Source organism: Oncorhynchus mykiss, chromosome 3, assembly GCF_013265735.2.
Source record: "Oncorhynchus mykiss isolate Arlee chromosome 3, USDA_OmykA_1.1, whole genome shotgun sequence".
In the NCBI taxonomy this organism is placed as follows: Eukaryota; Metazoa; Chordata; class Actinopteri; order Salmoniformes; family Salmonidae; genus Oncorhynchus; species Oncorhynchus mykiss.
The window spans coordinates 27998400-28015517 of record NC_048567.1 but is presented as its reverse complement, the minus strand read 5'-3'; the positions used below and the strand labels follow the sequence as shown (position 1 = coordinate 28015517).

The window sequence follows — 17118 nt, the reverse complement described above, 5'->3', positions numbered from 1 at the left end:
TATACAAACCTTAAAATGCCTTAGAAGTCAAAAGATATACGGGATGCATGATGCGACTATAGGCTACTAACGATTTGACATCGTCTCAGGCTGCACACACCGTTTTCCCATGAAGTGATCATATTTTCACCCATCGGACTATTCTCAATTTAACATTGTCTTTACTAATATGTCGAATTAGTTTATATGTAGAATGGCCCATTATCAAATAGGCAGGAACAGGGGCAAGATAAAAAAAAAAATACATGTCGCCCGTATTCACTCGAATAGCGAATGGAGGCCACTTTCCTGCCGTTCGTTTCACTCACATTGGGTAGGCTACTCTGGTTATTTATCGGTGTGACAGGTGATAATCAGCACAAACTCTGTATGCCATGAGCTCTCCAACCCTGTTGCTGCAGCTACCCAGTAGCTTGGGGAAACCAAGTGAAATCTGTTCGGGAACATTGATAGTAACATGCTCCACCGCGAAACATATTTCATGAAACTGTTGACAACCACTCTCTGCACCTGGAGAAAGGAATTAAGGAGAGAGAAGATGGAAACGCACAGTGGTGAGATATTCTGTAGCTAAAGGTAATGTGTCAGCCTATTAATATAAAAAATGCTCTATTACTTGGCTATTCAAAATCAAATACACATTTGTAGGCTAACTCTGGATTTGCTTAATTTAGGGTAGACCAATTATATACTAAAGATATCGTTTTTTAAAAACGTTTATCTTCCAAGCGTAATATGGTTAGGCTATATATTGTATAACGGCAAAATCATTATTTTAATTCCATTTAATTCCATAATTCCATTCCGTTTGGGTTTGGGCTCATAATAGGCCTATGTGTATGTATAATCTATAATATGCATAATTGTGTTTTGAATTAATCATCACCTTAGAAAGCACTGTCCGTTTTGTTGTGTTAGGCTTTGAAAGAACATCCACAACCATGTTTTCCACTCAGTTTCAACCTTTTGTTGAACGTCTTTCTTCAAATTGATTATCACAGTGAGGTGAGTTTTAAAAGCACGTTCCTGGCGACTTGGGTACTACCAAAGCATGTCCAGTGTGCATAACAGGAGATTACCATGCCTTAGCGGTCACATAGGATTTTACTTCCGACATAGTCATGACTGCCGGTGTAAAACGCTCACTGCAACAGCCCTAGTCTTGGAAATGGTCTTATATGGGCATGTACAGGTCTGACTCTTTGTCCCTCACTGCACATTCAGGAGGGCAATTTGATTATTTCATAAAGCAGCTGACCAATAATGAAGCTACACAACAGAACATGTAATCCGATGTGGATTTAGGGGCTGTGTGTGTGTTGTAAATGCTACCAGATTGGCATCTAAAAATGGTGCTATATATATATATATATCCCACAGCTGTGCCAACGTGCCTGAAAGGAGGTTATGAAAAAAGTTAGTCTAGTGAATCAAATTATCTATGGGGGGGGGGGGGGGGGGGGAGTACATTGCTGTTGTGCCTTGTTAATGTTCTGCTTCAGTGTACAGTGTACAATGTTGTCTTTGTTTGATGCTTGCTTTTCGGTTGGTGAGCATTCAACAAAGCATGGCACTGGTTTTGATCACTCTCTCTGCCAAGATTAGACTGGGACATAAGCCTGATTGGCACATCCCGCTGTGCTTTCAGTGTGCAAGAGGGCCAAATGAGACTGTTATTGAGGCCTGCAATGGACTGCTCAGGCACAAATATAACATTAATGGTATGATTTAATCCTAATCCGGGGCTATCGGAGCCATTGGGTACACAACACACTGCACGTCCAGACTCTAGGATTCAAACCGGTAGCAAAATCAGCACTCGGAAACCAAGCAAATAGATTGAGTTTCGTGGGAAACTGAACAGATAAGCCAGTATTTAAATAGAGGAGTAGATCACGCCTAAATCAAAGTTGGTGTTAAACCAACAGAGCTGTGATTTAACTCAACTTCACTAATTAGCACGGATTGATTATGAAAGGGACCAATTAGGTGGTGTCACTCAGGTACTCTTTCGTCCACAACCTGGAAGCTGTAACTCTGCTAATACCGTTGCTGTGAACAGAAGTTCCTCAGAACTCCTTCCTTTCCTGTCACCAACAGGATGTAAATCCAGGGCTGTTTTTGAAAATGTACAGTAATTATGGGCTTGATTAGCATCACGTCCATAATTAGGCTGTCCTAGACACCGGAGCTTTAATGACTGCTAACCTCTGGAGCATGCTAAACAGCACGACCTGGGGAAGGAGCGCTCGTGTTAATTTCTCACTACTAAAAGGGACACTTACAGCAAGTAATGTTGGGCCTTTACATGTTGTGACAGTGGTGACATCATCACACATTCAAAGATCGGTGCTCTCATAATGCAATTGCTTGCCGTTTGGGGTTTTAGGCTGGGTTTCTGTACGGCACTTTGTGACATCAGCTGATGTAAGAAGGGCTTTATGAATACATTTGATTTGATTAGCAGACTACATTACTGATCAGGTGATTTGTTAGTTGACATTGAGATAGATTTTGGTTTAAAGACAGAGTCTGAGCAAAGCATGAGGTAACGTCATTTCATTTAAGCACATCTGCGCATTTACTGTATTATCACAAACAATGTTATATAACGGCTGCTGAGAGAGGCTTCTCCAACGGAGTTAACGGAGATCAAAACAGAGTATGTGGTCCATTATTATTAGTAGGCTGTGTTCCTAGTAGTGCATTATTCTAATAGGCATCAGTGGAGGGCAGCTTTTTGAACTGGAGCTGAGACACAACAAAAACACAACATATCAAAAAGGTCTTGGGTTGGAACGGGTGGGAGGACACTTTGAACTTGTCTTTAGTCATCAAAACAACACAGGTCAAGAGTTCACGATCTTCCTGTTTAGTCTAGATGTGTTTTATCTTTTATGTAAATACTGCCAGCCATTTTTACTGCCAGCCATAAGACTGTTAGCGGTGGAGTAGATGTGATAGATCAGGTACTTTGATTTCAATGCAACACAATCATTCTGCTACCAGAGTTCCATTTTCTTCATGATGCATTTTTAAGAGGGGGGAATATAGAAGGCGTCACCACAAATCATTAAAGTCTTATAGGCCAATATATTCTCGAAATACACAGTCGAAATGGTTGGCTGCATACTTTATGAAAGTTCAGATTTCTGAACTCATCAGGGAATGTACAGAAAACAATCTATCCCATAGTGATAGGCTATTCCATATCTTATCCAAAATGCATCCATCCATCTCTCTCTCCCTAACACATACACACCCATGACACTGTCTTGTACCACATCTTCACTGAATACATTATGGCAAAATAAGAGACTGACTAATAATAAATGAATGTCACTAGGGTGATAACTTTGAATTACAGCCCCTCGTCCTCCTCTATCACTCACAATCCCTCCATCTCTCCCATTGTCTGGGGAGTAGAAGGCATTGAAGAGGGGGGAGTTATTGAGAACAAAAGGTTTGGTGAATGCACCTCAAAGCTGTTCTCTTTGAGAGTACACACAAAGGCACTCAGACACAAATACACACACAAACAAGAACACGACAGCAGACATGTCTCCAGGAGTTCACAGGCAAGGAGAATGCTCTCATAATGCAGGTCTCTCATTTATTTATTTTTATTTAACCTTTATTTAACTCATGGGACCCTCCTCTCTCTCTCTCTCATTCCATCTCTCCCTCCTTGTTCAGTCCATTTTTCCTCCACGTTGTCACGACTTCTGCCGAAGTCGATACCTCTCCTTGTTCGGGCAGTGCTCGGCGGTCGACGTCACCGGTCTTCTAGCCATCATTGATCCATTTTGCATTGGTTTTTGTCTTGTCTTCCTCCTCACCTGGTTCCAATCCCATTCATTCCATGCTGTGTATTTAACCCTCTGTTTCCCCTCATGTCCTTGTCAGAGATTGCTTATTGTCATGCTCATGATTTATGGATTGGTGTGCGACAGGTTCTTGTACCCACATTTATTTTATTATGTACTTTGGTTTTGGAGTTTTTGTTTTACATTATTAAACTACACCATTTATACCAAGTTTGATTCTCCTGCGCCTGACTTCCCTGCCACCTACACACACGGCATGACACATGTCCTTGTTCCTGTGTGTGTGCCAATGGTACATCAGATCAATGTTTTCATCCAAATCTCTAAATGGATTCCCGAGCACTGTCACTGTACTGGCTGAAAGGCCAAAATACCATTCTGTCTTATCATTCTCTAATCTGATGTTCATCTGAAAATCCTATAAACACATCTGTGCAGAGCATACAAGGAAAACATTGTTTGCCATCCATCACAATTCATCTCTGATCATCAACCTAATGACATTGAGCCAGTGCCAATCTCTGCCGACCCACGTCAAGAGCTAAGGCTAGAGACGGAATTCAAACGTCACTGGTGTTACAGTAAATAACAGTATATAGTATCTGTAATAAACCACCCACACATTGTTCTCCTCCAGCAGAGATAGGATGTCAGCAGGATGTCTTGACCTCATCGCTGGGGCATGGCATCTTCAGTCAAGCAGCCCCTCATATGATACATGCCCTCTGGTTTCAGCAGCCCTAATGACTGGAGCCCTGTGGAGCCACGTTTACTGTGGACATGAGGCCAGATCAGGTCAGCCAACAGGCCTACTGAGGTAAACAACAAGAGCCTGATCCAGATCTGCTCCTTGAGCCTAGACAGCTGCAAGGTCTACTAAGTTTGCACAGTGAGCTTCCAGAAATCAGATAGTAAACGCCAACCTACTTAAACCAACTGATAAACAAGGAAGGAAAAACAAGTTTGTACCCAAGGGTGGTCTTCCAGTTTAGAACAGCCGGGAGTCGCAGATGAACGAATACAACCTACTTGTCTTTGGAGCAACAATTCATGTTCTGGCAGAGTAAGTGTAGGGTACAGTATGCAAAACATTTGATTTTTAACCCAGCATTGTTTAGAATAAAAAGCTTTTTTTTTTTTATCAAAGCATACCATGATCACATCTTTCTTTATAAGCAACATATTATTGAATCTGCATATGAGCTGTTTATCATATCTAGGCACTTACTGATTGCCAGAAACGCATTATGCAAATGTGCACTGGTAAACTGAGTCATCTCATACCGAAGCAATTCTAATTGAAGTAACGTGTCATTTCTCACAATTAAGGCATTGTTTTTTTTTTGTTAACAGGGATTCAATAAGGGCACGACAATATGTCAATCAGTATGTGATCAATCAGGCCAATCTCTGGGGGACTGAGAAAGTGAATCGCTGCTCTCTCAGCTGACGGTCACTCTACTGTCAGATTAAAGTTTCAGGCCAATTATACAACTTTACAGCACAGTTTTGGCCTGAGGTACCAATATTCATCTGAGGGCAAATAGAACAGATATACTCTTCTTCCATCATCTGCATTTGCTAACAAAAGTCAAACTATTTGTCAACTACATTTGAAGACATGAATGTCTGCTTTTCTGGTCAGATAACGTGTTCTTTCCATCTTTCCTGCGTGACTGGATTTTATTAACCCTCTCTTGACCGCAAGCTGACCTCTGAGGACATTACGGATCTACCGTAGGATATAGCGCAAATAAGAAGGGTGCACTGTGGGTTTAAATTCATAATAGATATCCTCTTTCCGTCTTAATAGCGACACATGTACAGTACCAGTCAAAGTTTGGACACACCTACTCATTCAATGGTTTCTTTATTTTTAAACTATTTTCTACATTGTAGAATAATAGTGAAGACATCAAAACTATGAAATAACATACATGGAATCATGTAGTAACCAACAAAGTGTTAAACAAATCAAAATATATTTGAGATTCTTCAAAGTAGCCAACCTTTGCCTTGATGACAGCTTTGCACACTATTGGCATTCTCTCAACCAGCTTCATGAGGTAGTTACCTGGAATGCATTTCGAATAACAGGTGTGCCATGTTAAAAGTTAATTTGTGGAATTTCTTTCCTTCTTAATTAATGCCTTTGAGCCAATCAATTGTGTTGTGACAAGGTAGGGTTGGATACAGAAGATAGCCCTATTTGGTAAAAGACCAAGTCCATATTATGGCAAGAACAGCTCAATTAAGCAAAGAGAAATGACAGTGCATCATTACTTTAAGTCAGTCAATACGGAAAATTTCAAGAACTTTAAAGGTTTCTTTAAGTACAGTCGAAAAAACTACCAAGCGTTATGATGAAACTGGCTCTCATGAGGACCGCCACAGGAATGGAATACCCAGAGTTACCTCTGCTGCAGAGGATAAGTTCATTAGAGTTACCAGCCTCAGAAATTGCAGCCCAAATAAATTCTTCACAGAGTTCAAGAAACAAACACATCTCAACATCAACTGTTCAGAGAAGACTCCGTGAATCAGGCCTTCATGGTCAAATTGCTGCAAAGAAACCATTGTGCACTGGTAAGTCATCTCATACTGAAGCACCAATAACAAGAAAATACTTTCTTTGGCCAAAAAACACGAGCAATGGACATTAGACTGGTGGAAATCTGTCCTTTGTTCTGATGAGTCCAAATATGAGATTTTTGGTTCCAACAGAATATGTGAATGGATGATCTCCACATGTGTACTGTAGTTTCCACTGTGAAGCATGGAGGAGGAGGTGTGATGGCATGGTGGTGCTTTGCTGCTGTCAGTGATCTATTTAGAATTCAAGGCACACTTAACCAGCATTGCTATGACAGTATTCTGCAGTGATACGACATCCCATCTGGATTGTGCATAGTGGGACTATCATTTGTTTTTCAACAGGACAATGACCCAACACACCTCCAGGCTGTGTAAGGGCTATTTGACCAAGAAGGAGAGTGATGGAGTACTGCATCAGATGACCTGGCCTCCACAGTCACCCAATCTCAACCAAATTGAGATGGTTTGAGATGAGTTGGCCCACAGAGTGAAGGAAAAGCAGCCAACAAGTGCTCAGCATATGTGGGAACTTCTTCAAGACTGTTGGAAACGCATTACGGGTGAAGCTGGTTGAGAGAATGCCAAGAGTATGCAAAGCTGTCATCAACGCAAAGGGTGGCTATTTTGACACTTTTTTGATTACTACATGATTCCATATGTGTTATTTTATAGTGTTGATGTTTTCACTATTATTCTACAATGTAGAAAATAGTAAAAATAAAGAAGAACCCTTGAATGAGTAGGTGTGTCCAAAATGTCACTGGTGCTATAGAAGAACCATGAGCAAAAACACAGTAACACATCTAACCTGGTGTGTTTGGTGCAAACAACTAAGCAGGATGGGTCCCTGAAGTGCTTTGCCTGGTCCCGTTACACATGAATCTCTTGGCAAAATCAGGGAGCACATTAAGTGTTCTCTCACATCACACATCACTCTCTTGACCTTTCAGTGTAACAACAGCCTGCGGGAACATTGCAAGGCTCCCCTCTCTTGCCTCTCAGTTTTGCCCCTGTGCTTCTGGCCTGTTTACATACACTTTGCTTTGATATGCAAGCATCTGCGCTCCCTCCAGGCAGGGAAAAGCGACACGCTACACAAGAGATAAACAAAGCTCCTTCCCCTCAGCCCTCTCCAAAACGACACCCATGAGAGACTCTCTAACACTGAAGTCTCAATTCAGACATCTTGCTGGAATTGCAGGGCCTGGATGTACTAATTATCCAGTCACTTGATGGTCTTTGTTAAGAGCACTGGTGTTTTCTAGTGCAACTTTAATTACCGTGCTAATAATGGTTAGGTTGTAGGTGGTAGGGAACCTTTCCTCTTTTAGGTAGACCTTGAGGGAGAGACTCACCTGTCATTGGCCTAGAAATATTAGTGTAGATTATAGGCCTATTCCATTGACGTACAAAGGAATACGCATACTGAAATGTCACAAAGAGGATAAGGATATAGCTTGTCTGTGATCACCTGCACAGTTACCCAGTTTGCCCTCAGAATATCTAAGAGAGAACGATGCGCTGAAGAAAAAAACGATGCGCTGAAGCCACAAGAGACAGCTGCTCTGTCTGGATAGATCACAGTGGCCTGTTCTCTTTAAAACACAATCACAAACCTCACTGAGACTTTTCCTCTGAGAGACGGAATCCGAGAGATGTTGGAATGACTACGATGGAGGAACGGCGAGCTGAGAAAGGCAATAGAGATGAATTGAAGGCGAGAGCCTCGAAGGAGGGGTAATTGGGGATAGATCTGTCAATAGGGGATAAAAGCCAACCGGTAAGAGTTCATTAATCACTTTCTATTAGCCACCCTGATGAGAGACTGAGACTGGAGACCTGCAAGAGGAAAAAACAATTTATCTCCTCTTTTTACCCACAGCATTCGCTAGACTAACCAAGGGACTCGAAACCCGAAGAAAACGACCCCTTGAAAACTAATATGGGGCTATAAGAGAAGGATCGAAATCTCTATCTCGGGCAGCCAGAGACCACCAAACACCAAAACACTAATCAACACTGACATCTCCAACTATTAAATCGGGCTTGAAACGGATAAACAGCCTGTGGAATTTTGCAAAGTTAACATTAGATGGAGGCATTCTGAAGTTGCTCTTGTCTTTCTAATTGGTTGAGTCACTGGAGGAAAGTGTATGATCGGAGTATTCCGTCTCCATAGGAACTCGTCAGGATTTGCAGCAGGATTTTGGGGAGTTTGTTTTAGTTTCGGCAGCAGAGGAGAGAGATGTTCTTCTGACTTAATTAATTCACTCAGCAGCACAAAGACAAATACACTTGACTTTGAGTCTGCCCTCATACATCTCTATTTCCCACAGCATTAAGTGTAGCCTTCTATTCTCCACTCGACTTTGTGGAGAAAATCAACATGGCTTCTGATCACTCACAAAGCTCTTTAGTGGATCAATCTGAAAACCGTGGAACCATCTACACTGAACAAAAATACAAAAGCGACATGCAGCAATTTAAAAGATTTTACTGAGTTACAGTTCATATGAAGAAATCAGTCAATTGAAATGAATTCAGTAGGCTCTAATCTATGGATTTCACATGACTGGGAATACAGATATGCATCTGTTGGTCACAGATACCTTTAAAAAAAGGTAGGGGCGTGGATCAGAAAAGCAGTCAGTATCTGGAGTGACCACCAATTTGCCTCATGCAGCACAACATAATAGAGTTGATCAGGCTGTTGATTGTGACCTTTGGAATGTTGTTCCACTCCTCTTCTACAGCTGTGTGCAAAGTTGCTGGATATAAGTGGGACTTGTGCAAGAATTGAAAAAAAATATATTCAATAATACAAATAATAATAATTAAAACATTATATTGAAAGGTAAGCGCCACACTGAAACTTTTATTTTGAAGGGATACCGTCGCATCGCTTATTGTTGCTGACTTTACACAACGTTACGGCTACACACAGGCGTGCGTACGCTGCACTTCTTATTGTTGCTGACTTTACACATAGCGAGTACCAGCAGGTGTTTCCAGGCCTTTTGTAGGGATATGAGGAGCGAGTACCAGCAGGTGTTTCCAGGCCTTCTGTAGGGATATGAGGAGCGAGTACCAGCAGGTGTTTCCAGGCCTTCTGTGGGGATATGAGGAGCGAGTACCAGCAGGTGTTTCCAGTCCTTCTGTAGGGATATGAGGAGCGAGTACCAGCAGGTGTTTCCAAAACCTTCTGTGGGGATATGAGGAGTGAGTACCAGCAGGTGTTTCCAGGCCTTCTGTGGGGATATGAGGAGCGAGTACCAGCAGGTGTTTCCAGGCCTTCTGTAGGGATATGAGGAGCGAGTACCAGCAGGTGTTTCCAAAACCTTCTGTGGGGATATGAGGAGTGAGTACCAGCAGGTGTTTCCAAAACCTTCTGTGGGGATATGAGGAGTGAGTACCAGCAGGTGTTTCCAGGCCTTCTGTGGGGATATGAGGAGCGAGTACCAGCAGGTGTTTCCAGGCCTTCTGTGGGGATATGAGGAGCGATTACCAGCAGGTGTTTCCAGGCCTTCTGTGGGGATATGAGGAGCGAGTACCAGCAGGTGTTTACAGGCCTTCTGTGGGGATATGAGGAGCGAGTACCAGCAGGTGTTTCCAGGCCTTCTGTGGGGATATGAGGAGCGAGTACCAGCAGGTGTTTACAGGCCTTCTGTGGGGATATGAGGAGCGAGTACCAGCAGGTGTTTCCAGGCCTTCTGTAGGGATATGAGGAGTGAGTACCAGCAGGTGTTTACAGGCCTTCTGTGGGGATATGAGGAGTGAGTACCAGCAGGTGTTTACAGGCCTTCTGTGGGGATATGAGGAGCGAGTACCAGCAGGTGTTTCCAGGCCTTCTGTGGGGATATGAGGAGTGAGTACCAGCAGGTGTTTCCAGGCCTTCTGTGGGGATATGAGGAGCGAGTACCAGCAGGTGTTTCCAGGCCTTCTGTGGGGATATGAGGAGCGAGTACCAGCAGGTGTTTACAGGCCTTCTGTGGGGATATGAGGAGCGAGTACCAGCAGGTGTTTACAGGCCTTCTGTGGGGATATGAGGAGTGAGTACCAGCAGGTGTTTCCAGGCCTTCTGTGGGGATATGAGGAGCGAGTACCAGCAGGTGTTTACAGGCCTTCTGTAGGGATATGAGGAGTGAGTACCAGCAGGTGTTTCCAGGCCTTCTGTAGGGATATGAGGAGCGAGTACCAGCAGGTGTTTACAGGCCTTCTGTAGGGATATGAGGAGTGAGTACCAGCAGGTGTTTACAGGCCTTCTGTAGGGATATGAGGAGCGAGTACCAGCAGGTGTTTCCAGGCCTTCTGTAGGGATATGAGGAGCGAGTACCAGCAGGTGTTTCCAGGCCTTCTGTGGGGATATGAGGAGCGAGTACCAGCAGGTGTTTCCAGGCCTTCTGTGGGGATATGAGGAGCGAGTACCAGCAGTTGCTTTATCGTGCAGAGGTCTGCTGGCTTTCCAGGAGTAAAGTGTTGGGTCGCTTTTATGAGCTCAGAGCGGAGATTGCTGCGTTTCTTTCGGAAAAGAAGTCACCTCTGGCCGAACATTTTGATTGTGAGGAATGGCTCGCACAGGTTGCCTACCTGGTGGATATTTTTGATCATCTGAATTGTGTCAATGCAATGGAGGGGGCACAATCGATTTGTACAGAGGGACGAAATGGATGCCTTCAAGATGAAGCTTACCGGTTGGGCAAATCATGTTTTGAACGGGAGTATTGACATGTTTCCTAATGCTGATTTAGGGATTAATAATCTGATCAGCAAAGCGCACGGTGACACACTGAAAAAACGTTAAACAGCATCTTGTCAAGCTGCAGGGACATTTTTGCGACTACTTCCCGGAGGAGAACAGGAGACAAGACGACAGGATACGGGACGGGACCCCTTTCGAGTGGAGATGGGAGGCGTTGCCAAGCAACGAAGAGGATCAGCTGGTGGAGCTGTCATTTGATCACGGACTGAGCTTGCGCTTCCCGGAAATGACACTGCCACAGTTTTGGTGCAGCGTAGTGGGAGAATATCCTGCTCTCGCCTGTCATGCAACCAGAATCATGCTGCCGTTCAGCACTACCTATCTGTATGAAAGTGGCTTCTCTGCTATGGCCGTGCTGAAAACTAAAAGCAGAAACAAACTGGACAGCCAGCATGACCTCCGAGTTGCCCTGTCAACCAGCACCCCAGACTTCAATAAACTTACCAAACTAAAGAAACACCTTCCCACTTCCCACTCATAGGCCACCCACCCACACACACACACAAAATAAATAAACAGGTTAATGAGTTATTTTTCAATATGTTAATTATTGTTGTTAATTAATTCTGAAATTCATTTTACATTTTATTGAACTGTACACCTTAAAAAACTTTAAGGTTGTGAAGCTATTCACATGGTAATTGCTAATTAATAATTCCTAATGATTACTTTTTTCTATCGTAAACACTGGTATGTTTTACTGTTCGTTTAACATTATTAGACTGTTTATGATGTCGTGTTCTGAGTGATAATTTATTACACCCAACTCCTGAACTGGTCGCCTAATTAAAATGACTTATTCTCTTCAATTGGTGACATGTTTTATCAGTTAATATGGCTGTAATGACTTTCTTTACTACCATAACTGAGACAGAGCCTATTTTGCAAGTGAAGCCTGCCCAAGAAGCCAGCTGCAATACAACATTACTCAATTGTCATTGCCAAATTTGGGTCCCCAGCCAAAACCTCAATCCCTATATGTCAATTAGATCCCTGACCCAGTTCCCAAAGTATGGTGACTTTGACCTAAAGTGGCCTGGCGTCTATCACAGGACAGATATCCGTCCACTCAGACGAGGAGACCCTCAGGGACAACTGATCAGAGGAGTTGGAGAAGTGAATGGTGACAGATTGACCTCGCTAGCCCAGTGACAAAGTGTGGCCAGGAGTGTAAATCCTCCCTGGGTGTCTTCATGAAGCTGACGAGGTTGCTGTTTGTCATGGGCTGCCATTACTGAGTGTCTCTTGCCCTGGCTCTCTCTGCCAAGACCAGGAGCTACTCATCTTCATACTGCCCAACTGCTGCGAGGGAGAGACTGAAAAGCTGGGTGTGTGAGCACGTGTGTGAGTGAGAGGGAGAGGGAGGGAGAAGAAAGAACAACAGAGGAATAAAGGGAGAGTGAGAAAGGAGCGAGATATGGCTTGCTTTGTGTGTCTAAAATGGTGTCAATGTTCTGTACAAAAATTGTACACATGATAATGCATGTGTACCATCTTTTGCATGTCAACATCTATCTAAGCCTAGCTCATCTAAGCCTAGCTCATCACAGCAACTATTAAGAGCACATCAAACACGTCACTCAGGAGGTTTGAGTAGATTTCAGTATAATTCCCAAAGAAGGACAAAGCCGAAGTGCTATAGGGAATAGCCAGATCAATGAATAATAGAAAACAATAGAAAACAATTGAAAATGCTGACCTCAGACAATGTATCACCGTAACACATTAAAGACATCTCTTAGCCAGTAGATGTCAGAGAGGCGATATTTGATTAGTGACTAAACCAAATAGCCTTTGGACAAAATTAACTATCCCAATGGGGGACTTACACAAAGTGTGGAAACAGAGTGGAACGGAGGGCCTATAAACTAGTCCGTTAGCAACAGGGCACACAAAGCCTGGCGGCGCATACCTTGCTGGCTGGCACCATCACTCTCACTCACTCACTTTCCACATAATGTCCAAACTGGCAGACCTCTCTGTTCCCGACCCCGAGAAGAAGTCTATTATCATGGAATTACACAATGGGGAGGCCATGACCTCCTCTCTCTTGCTCCTCTCACTCTCTCTCTCTATGCTTCCACATACATTCTCTCTTAGTCTGTCCCTCTTTTATTCATCCAATCCCACAGCACACAGAGTTCTGGGAGAGTTAAAATAATCCCATGGCACAGTAACAAAGAGTGGTTCGAATGGATCAGTTGTTCAGGGTTGGCCACACAAGACATCCTTTATTCCATCTGGAATGTCCTTTATAGCTCTGGCAAACTGTCCCACTCCCTGGACTTTGGGTCCGTCGGGGGACAATCGACTTAAAATCAACCTGGCACAGTAAGACCACTGGTGAGAACTTTATTAAGTGTATGTCAACCTAACACGGGCCAAGTCAGACAGCCTACTTCTAGTGTTGGGGTAGTTGATTGGTACTCCAACATAAATGGAGTAGAGTAAATATCCAATAAAATTGAGGGATTGAAAACTTGGTCAATCAGGGGAAAATAGATGGCCTAAAATCATTCAAAGTACTAAGACCCCTACTGAGAGTGTTTGTGGTAGACGACTGGTCCTCCAACTTGAATGGCAGAGATAATATCAAATGAGTGAGTTTGATCTTACCGAGTTCAGGTCAAGGCTGGTCTCCACCCACTCCTTTGCGTCATTGTATTCGTCCATTAATCCCATGATATACAGCGTGTCCAGAGAATCCACGATGGAGGCTCCCCTCAAACCACCTGCAAAACACACAGGACACAGAACAGTCAGAACCATGGGGTATAGGGACTTGCAGTGCCAGACATCATACAGCATTCTTGTTCTGGGAGAAATTAGAATGACTAGAGTTGAGGCTCAGAGACATAAAGCAGACAGAAGTACCAAGACTGCAAAGTAAAGTTAAGAAATGCCCTGAAATGCCAAACCACAGTGGCACCAACTACAGCTATCACGTCTGCATTTTGAATCTCGAATTCTGGTATGACATTGTGTAGGCTGGATGAAAAGCATTTACCTCCAAGATGAACAGTAACAGTCTAGCCTGCTGCATTCCTAATTGTATTCAGTACAGGAACTGTGATCCCTATGCTCCAATGGCTGGTTTTAGATGCACTTCATTTGAGGTTATTAAATTCCCCTCACAACCTTAATAAGCAATGTTCAGAGGCTTTTATTCAATCCCACAGCCCCTAAGAGCAAGATTGGATGGTCTTTTTCTCCTCATATGAAGAAATATGCGATCCGTGGCTGGCTGTAATGGAAAGAGCTGTGAACAGAGGAATATGTGTCCTTATTGTGTTATTGAGCAAAATAGTTGCAGGAGAGACACACCAACTGAAAGCCTGAGAATGGAGTGATAACAACAGTAGAAACTAACATATAGCGCAGGACTAGCCATTACATGCACTGGAGGGCTTGAAAACAGAACTATAGGTACAGTAACCGATTCTGCAAAAAACATGATGTGCAACTTCATGTTCACCCCTAAACAGAGCTCAACACAGAGACTGTGTCTATCTGACGCAACAACACAGCAACACAGCAACCTGGCACATGAAAGTGGCGCGATTCCTATAAGCAGTTATTGTGTAGCCCGTCAGATATGCAAATGTAAAATTGTATCCTGAGGCGACAAAATATTCATGAAGCAGAGGCAACAGAACACTGGAGGCAAAAAGGGGAGCGATTCTAGCTGATAGTTTCTCTAACCGGAGTCATTTGAATTTGGCCAGACTGTGCAACGCAGTGGGCGGCTAAGACGGCAAGGGTTTGGCTTGTCTGATGTGGTTTGGGTGGCGGAGACAGACGTCAAACTCTCTTATCGTCACGCTAGCCTCCTCCCTGCAAACCCCAACTCAGCTTTCCTCTGCCCTCGATTACAATGGCTTGCTAAAGTATTCACCCCCCTTGGAATCTTTTCTACAACCTGGAATTCAAATGTATTTTTGGTAGGTTTGTATCATTTGATTTACACAACATGCCTACCACTTTGTAGATGCAAAATACAAACAAGAAATAAGACCAAGAAAAAAACAGACAACTTGAGCATGCATAACTATTCACCCCCCAAAGTCAATACTTTGTACAGCCATCTTTTGCAGCAATTACAGCTGCAAGTCTCTTGGGGTATGTCTCTATAAGCTTGGCACATCTGGCCACTGGGATTTTTGCCCATTCTTCAAAGCAAAACTTATACAGCACCATCAAGTTGGATGGGTTCCACAGATGTACAGCAATCTTTAAGTCATACTACATATTCTCAATTGGATTGAGGTCTGGGCTTTGACTAGGCCATTCCAAGACATTTAAATGTTTCCCCTTAAACCACTCCAGTGTTGCTTTAGCAGTATGCTTAGGGTCATTTCCTGGTGGAAGATTAACCTCCGTCCCAGTCTCAAATCTCTGGAAGACTGAAACAGGTTTCCCTCAAGAATTTCCCTGTATTTAGCACCATCCTTCATTCCTTCAATTCTGACCAGTTTCCCAGTCCTTGCCGGTGAAAAACATCCCCATAGCATGATGCTGCCACCACCATGCTTCACTGTGGGGATGGTGTTCTAGGGGTGATGAGAGGTGTTGGGTTTGCGCCAGACATAGTTTTTTCCTTGATGGCCAAAAAGCTCAATTTTAGTCTCATCTAACCAGAGTACCTTCTTCCATATGTTTGAGGAGTCTCCCAAATGCCTTTTGGCAAACACCAAATGTGTTTTCTTATTTTTTTCGTTAAGCAATAGCTTTTTTCTGGCCACTCTTCCGTAAAGCCCAGCTCTGTGGAGTGTACGGCTTAAAGTGGTCCTATGGACAGATACTCCAATCTCCGCTGTGGAACTTTGCAGCTCCTTCAGGATATCTTTGGTCTCCTTGTTGCCTCTCTGATTAATGCCCTCCTTGCCTGGTCCATGAGTTCTGGTGGGCGGCCCTCTCTTGGCAGGTTTGTTGTGGCGTCATATTCTTTCCATTTTTTAATAATGGATTTAATGGTGCTCCGTGGGATGTTCAAAGTTTCAGATAAAAAAAATGATAACCCAACCCTGATCTGTACTTCTCCACATCTTTGTCCCTGACTTGTTCAGAGAGATCCTTGGTCTTCATGGCGCTGCTTGCTTTGTGGTGCCCCTTGCTTAGTGGTGTTGCAGACTCTGGGGCCTTTCAGAACAGGGGTATATATACTGAGATCATGTGACAGATCATGTGACACTTAAATAAAGTCCACCTGTGTGCAATCTAACTAATTATGTGACTTCTGAAGGTAATTGGTTGCACCAGATCTTATTTAGGGACTTCATAGCAAATGGGGTGAAAACATATGCACACACCACTTTTGTTTTTAAATAAAAATAAAAAAAATAACCAAGATTTTTTTTTACATTTCACTTCACCAATTTTGACTATTTTGTGAAAGTCCATTACATGAAATCCAAATAAAAATCGGTTTAAATTACAGGTTGTGATGCAACAAAATAGGAAAAACGCCAAGGGGGATAAATACTTTTGCAAGGCACTGTATATCTGCCTCAGATGTATTTCTAATCTAAATAATTATAGCATGTAATATTAGCCTACAGTACATGCTTTTCAGATTACCCAGAAAGCCTCTCACATTGTTGACCTTTCACTCTACCACATTGTCAACTGAGGTCAGCTGATAAGGTCAGTGGAGAGGGCGGAGGGTGCAGGGATGAAGGTTCGTAGGTGACATGGCTGAGTGATTGGCGTCATATACCCATGGCCTCGCCGGCTGATACAGTACAGTCAAGTTACACACTATCAGCCCTATGTCACATACAGTTGAAGTCGGAAGTTTACACACACTTAGATTGGAGTCATTAAAACGAGTTATTCAACCACTTCACAAATTTCTTGTTAACAAACTATAGTTTTGGCAAGTCAGTTAGGACATCTACCTCGTGCATGACGCAAGTAATTTATCCAACAATTGTTTAC

At 43.2% G+C, this 17118-nt stretch overlaps 1 protein-coding gene across 1 annotated transcript in view; it reads right to left on the bottom strand.

The window, feature by feature from the left end:
• The window catches only part of LOC110504004 (mannosyl-oligosaccharide 1,2-alpha-mannosidase IA), a 203201-nt gene that overhangs the window by 75919 nt on the left and 110164 nt on the right, over nucleotides 1-17118 (bottom strand). Inside the window, exon 3 of the mRNA XM_036973737.1 lies at nucleotides 13798-13913. Within this exon, the coding sequence (XP_036829632.1) occupies nucleotides 13798-13913 (116 nt within the window). The remainder of the gene's footprint in view (nucleotides 1-13797; nucleotides 13914-17118) is intronic.